This window comes from Sebastes fasciatus, chromosome 10 (assembly GCF_043250625.1).
Source record: "Sebastes fasciatus isolate fSebFas1 chromosome 10, fSebFas1.pri, whole genome shotgun sequence".
Taxonomy (NCBI): domain Eukaryota; kingdom Metazoa; phylum Chordata; class Actinopteri; order Perciformes; family Sebastidae; genus Sebastes; species Sebastes fasciatus.
The window spans coordinates 22,071,113-22,077,112 of record NC_133804.1 but is presented as its reverse complement, the minus strand read 5'-3'; the positions used below and the strand labels follow the sequence as shown (position 1 = coordinate 22,077,112).

Here is a 6,000-nt window from a genome sequence, read left to right as displayed (position 1 = left end):
TGTTATTAGACGCTCAGAGCGACGGACATAGTATTAAAGGAGCAGTGTGCAGCATTTAGGGGGATCTATTGGCAGAAATGGAATATAATATTAATAAGTATGTTTTCTCAGGTTTTCGCGTCGGCCACCGTAGTTCTCCAACACGCTTGGCACACGGGAGAACTTTCAGTTGGTTGCAACCTGCAACCTCACCGCTAGATGCCTCCAGATCCTGCACACTGCTGCAAGAGCAAAAAGTCAAATCCAGGACTCTGACTCAGGGGACCAGTGTTTGTGTCCTGTGTGAAACCAAAAGTGTAGCTATTTTTACTGACAACGTTATGTCACGTAACACTACGCCTCGCTACGCCACTGAGTCACATGACGTCACGTCCGTAGCTTACGTTACAAGCGTACTTATTTGAAGCCAAACCGTGATGATTTTTCTAACCTTAAACAAGTGTATTTGTTGCCTAAATCTAACCGCCCCGTTTCACAGCTTTAACCACACTTGACAACATTAACCGCCATCATTATACATCATTAACCATGTGTTACAACGTTAACCGCCACCGCTTCACATCGTTAACCACGTGCTACAACGTAAACCTCGTGCTACAACGTAAGCAGCTACCTAAAAAAGACAGGAAAGCACATGTGGATACTCTGAATGTTATTTATTTATAGGAATTAAGAAATTAAGATAAACAAAAAATAGGTTTTTAATTAATTTATCAAATACACATCACAAGCATTTGTGGGTTTCAGCTTCTTAAACTGCAGTTAAAACAACATTTTAACTGGAGGATGACGTGTTGGCCTCTGGGCACTTGAAATGAGCATTTGTTCTATAAAACAATCGATTAATTGAAAAATAATAAATTGATTAAGTATCAAGTTTGCAGCCAAAGTGAAATTAGTCTTCTTTGGGTAGCTGCACATCATCATCCTCTTAAAGTGTCCAGTGGGAAATGTGGGGAAAATCTATTTCAAAGTGTTTTAGCATATTAGTTCCATCCACAGGAGAAAATGGTATTTAAAATAAGAATAAACATATTGTGTGTTTGTGTGCAGACATTTACATGTGCAACAAATGTATATATACACAAAGACAACTCCAGCTGTGATTCAACAGCTGTTACAAATGCTTGACACGTAAGGCTCATAGCTTTTCACAAGCCGTCTGTATACTGCCACATAAACACTGAAGACATTTACATCAGTACAGAAGCTTTAGAACGAACTTACAGTACGCGTTGGTCTGCGTCTGCTCACTAAAGCAGATGATGGGGTCTATTTCATGAATATAATACCAACAGCTCGTAATTAAACTGTGTTTTATATTACATACATATTACATTATATTACATGCAGAGCCTCGCTGTGATTAAACCAAAATAACAGTTTCAAAAATGTATGCTGTTGAATAAAAAAAAAAACTATTAAAAAATACCCAACCTTTAATTTAGTAAATACATTAAAACATAAAAACACATAAAAAAAGGAATTAAAAAAAATAAAAGTTTTAATGACAAGAAAAAATGTGTTAAACAGAAGAGCTCCTACATAAACACAGAAGTTTCTAAAGTCTGATATATTTAGTATTTTTCAATGTTTAGAAAATGTGACATTTTATTCTGGGGTTGAGTATCAGTGAGATTTTATTGTGTTTATCAATCTTGGTTCTTGTCAAATCCTGGTTTCTTTTTTGTGCAACAATGGCAACCAAAATATGTAGACAGTAAAAAAAAAAGCTTTTAAAATCTAATATACAATAAAATATAAATATTCTTCATCTTGTTATGAACCAGTTAAATGTTGTCTATTTTCCCTTTGAGCCAGATGTTCCAGCATGGTGTGATTGTGGGGTATTATAACGATGAATGTTCCTCCCTTCTTTATAATATTATAACGATAATTTCGTTGCTTTTTTGTACATTAGGGCATTACATTTTCCTCTTGTATCTCATTATCAAAACATCTGTAGCTTATAGTTTGGACTTAATATTTCAACATTATGAGCTACAGACCCCTATTTTTTTTCCTTTGGTGAATGTAATTTACTTATGCACTTTATTGTAAACACTGTGCACAATGGTCGGACGCGTGTTACCGCGCTGTCAGGATTCGATAAGCGAAATCGAACAGTACAATTATACGGAAGCCCTGAGAGGAAAGTGCCAGGATCATTTCTTTAAATTACTTTTTTTTTTAATTAGTGTTTGTTGTTCTAATACTCATTTCAGCCACAAGAGGCTGAAGTGCACCACTACCCAACACATCAGACCGGCACATACGGGAACTTTGCAAAAAGTCAAGGTCGCGCCCCCTTTTGGGGATAGAAAACCGAAGATCCCATAGACTTCATTGCGTTACTATTACCGGTTTGTTTAAAGTAAAAGTTTGGAGACATGTTTCCACTTCTTCTGTTTACTCTGTTACCATCTATGAGGGATACAGGATTGTTTTCCCCAAAAAAGGGCCGTGGTCATGAGAGCCTACTCTGGATGACGTATTGCCGGTCTGATGTATGTTCTAAATAGGACTAAAAGCAGTCATGTTTTCCCTAACGGCAGATTCGCACATATTAAAATAAATTTCTAGCCAGAAGTAAGACATGACAGTAAAGTTACATATCTTTCTAAAACATAATGTATGTACCTTGGAATTAAAACTCAGCTGGAAGAAAAAAGTACCAAAAAAAGAATTTAGAGCATGGGGGTGTGGTGCACTGCCTCGTGTGGCCAAAATGAGTACTACAACAACAACATTTTTTTCTTCACCTGTTTCACAGATGAGAAAAAAAAAGAAAAAATGGATCAACAGAATGTTTTTTCCTCACTTGCCTCTCAGGGGCTTCTGTACAAATCCTTTAAAATCCTTTAAAATCCTTTTTTTTTTCATTCATTTGAAACTGGTTCCAATTAAAAACCCTTTTGATACTCAACCCTTTCTGTGTCCTGTGTTTTCTTAAAAACAAACTCTGTTGTCTGTAATTTTTAAGTTACAGTTACTTGATTTAAAGTTTTTTGTGATGTGTTGTCTATGTATAAGTAGTGTGCCGTCTCACTGAATAAGGCATAAATCAAAGTGCAACAAAACAAATGTTGATTTTTTTTTTTTCTAAATGGAGGTGGTGGGTGGTCAAACTCTAATAACTCTAAATGAGAAGCTGTTTGGGTAACAAGTCCATTAAATGTTCAGCAACAGCATCTAATCTGGATGTTAAAAACCGTTTTCAATGACCAAATTGATACCATTTTGTGAGGTAGTTTGATTAAACATCAATATATTCAGGTTGTCAACATGATAAATTACCTCTAAAAACCCTTAAATCTCTTAAAATCTTTTGAAGCTACATGAAAGAATTATTTAGCTTTTATCATAATTATGTTTTCATTAGATTGCACTAAATTCCTGGACTTGATGAAATGTGAGTAACTAGCATGTATGTCGGATACGACAGGACACTGTAGTAAAGCAGTGACATAATGAAACACGACACCGAGCACCACCGATCCGTACAGTATGTGATAGAATAATGCTAAAATGACTGCCATATCCAACAGCAGCAAATCGAAGAAGAGGAAAATAAAATAAAAAATGTGCCCTAAATGGTTTCTAAATGGCGTGGGTGTGTTACGTCCACCTGCCAGCAGTCATTTCATCACTGGACCATGTAGGAGGAGAACGTCTCTTCATGTTTGAGTGAGTTACGGGTGACAATCTGCTCGATGGCGATGTAGGTTCCCGTGAGGAACCCGATCAGCCCGATCAGGCTGATGATGATGTTCTTGATGGTCACCAGAGGCGACAGGCCCTCCCCGTGAAAAGTTAGAGTCTGGAGGATGGGAGGGAAGATCAGCGCCAGGAAACTGCTGCTGACCGAGCCGACCAACGAGATGACGAGGTCCAGTTCCGGTATCAGGATGGCGAGAGCACCTGGAGGAGGACGAGAAGAGAGACGTTCATGTTGGTTAACAGACTTCTTTGTTAAAGGACTGACTGTTTATCTATGTGCTTTTATAACGTTCAGAACTGGTTCATTTTTCTTATCTCAGCTTTTAAACTTTTTAGACATTTTCATAGCAGTCGTCATACTGAAGAGGCACAATTTAGGAAAAACATCCTCTACATTAGTTAGCATGTCTCCCCATAGACTCTCAAGTGTATGGACCATATAGGGGTCACATCCATCATTAGAAACACCCCTTAAATTTCTTTATTTCGTCAGCAGCCGCATTTCTATTCAATTGTCAAGCGAATTTTTGAAATGTTGCAAAAAAGAAATGTAAATTAGGTGCGTTTCAATCAACTGGTTTGGAGTGAATAAACTTGGCTACGCAAAGCCTAGTTTGGTCAGTAGTTGGCACTATAGGCTACACTTCACCCATGGAAACAAAACAAGTTTCCTAATCCATCTAACCCTCTACGAGAGAACTCTTCAATAATTTGTTTCAATTGGAGAAGTCATAATATTTCTTTCATGTCAGCTGGTTGGGCCATGTTTCATGCTGTCTGGAGACGAACACAAGCATTTGCTTATTATGGGAATATCTGGGAAGATGCCGACAGCAGAAACAGCTGTGAGTTCAATGTTTGGCAAAGGCGTTCTCATAACCTATTTAATGCATCAACTCTTTTTCTACAGGCAAAGGCAGAAACCATCTCAAGCGAGTGTAAAAAAATTGTTTCGCAATTGTTTTAAGAAGAATATAAGAAATGAAATGTGTTTTTCCACCGTTGTACAGCCGCTCCTTTGACCGCTAGTCACAGCCGTGGTTAAGTCAAGCAGAGCCAGCACACGTGTGTGGAAAATGGGCTTTAGTGTGTCGAGATTTTTGAGTGATTGATTAAAAAAAAAAAAAACCTGTTCAAAGAAAACTGTGAAACTCATTAAGGCTGTGACCTTTGGCTTCTCTGGAGAATTTAATACCATCTCTCTGGCATCTCTTTTCATGTACTCATTTCTACTCTTGTTACACAAGAATGATCATGTGTAACAGAAGAGCTGGATGAGGAAATGACTGCTCTGTGCCGTAGAAGAGATAAAAGGGACAGTTTCTTCATTTTATCTACTCTGCTGCACAGACCTGATTGGAAAAAAATCAGAGTGACAGTAGATGACAGAGAAGGTTCAGGAGACAGAAAAGAGGGATGGGTGAGCAATGAGGTGAACTGCATGAGCGAATAAAGAGAGGATGAGGGAAGAGGAGTAAAAGAGATGGATGAGGTCAGAAAAGAGGAGGGAGAGAGGGCAGAGACGCCCGCTGTGAGAAAACAAAGCTGTGATTGCTGCGATTGTTTTTCACGGGTTGAAGGGACTGGTCACCGTGCTTCTACGGTCACCAGGACCCAAGTCATCTTCAGCCGTTGCCATGGCGGTGGGCATAAACAACAAAGGGCAGCCATGCTGGCACAAAAAAACAAGCGTCCCGCTCCGACACCATGCTGCTAATACACTCTACAGCGAAGCTTGAAATCTCTGCACACGGGCAGTTGTTACACGTCTGGACACACCTGAAAAGAGACCTGCTACGTGCACACACACACACACACACACTTCATCTCTCGCTCTCTGTCCGTTAGCATCTTCTCCGCAGTGAGTGGAGAGGACGAGTCGGGTGTTCTTGTTCTCTCTGTACGTGGGACAGCTGTTACCAGCGGTTGATAAAAGACTCTTTGAACCATAATCAATCGCTTGCTGCTGCGTGTTCTGTCGAATTAGTCTACGGGGCGAAGGCAAGGTCGAGCTTTCATGTGACAAGTACGCCGAAAGCACCTCGCCGCCACACGGTCCTGGGGAGTAAACCTGTCACTTCCAGGAAAAAGGCCCTCGCCGGTGGAAGGCTGCTCTTCAAACTACATTTGAAGCTTTCCAAGCGAGCCATCAAACGAGGCAGGCTGCGGCGGCGTGAAGGAGAACGGCAAGGCACGCCTCGAGATCGCACTGAGCCTTCATAGCAAATAATCCACACGGCTGCAGCTAAAAGGCGTGCTGCAGTCCCCCTGAGAGAGAGG

General features: G+C 39.9%; 1 protein-coding gene across 1 annotated transcript in view; it reads right to left on the bottom strand.

The window, feature by feature from the left end:
• Nucleotides 1–641: 641 nt before the first annotated feature.
• Nucleotides 642–6,000, bottom strand: part of slc36a1 (solute carrier family 36 member 1) — a 46,647-nt gene continuing 41,288 nt past the window's right edge. Inside the window, exons 12-13 of the mRNA XM_074648998.1 lie at nt 2,712–3,921; nt 642–2,235 (exon numbers count right to left, since the gene is read on the bottom strand). Of these exons, the coding sequence (XP_074505099.1) occupies nt 3,647–3,921 (275 nt within the window). The 3' untranslated portion in view covers nt 642–2,235; nt 2,712–3,646. The remainder of the gene's footprint in view (nt 2,236–2,711; nt 3,922–6,000) is intronic.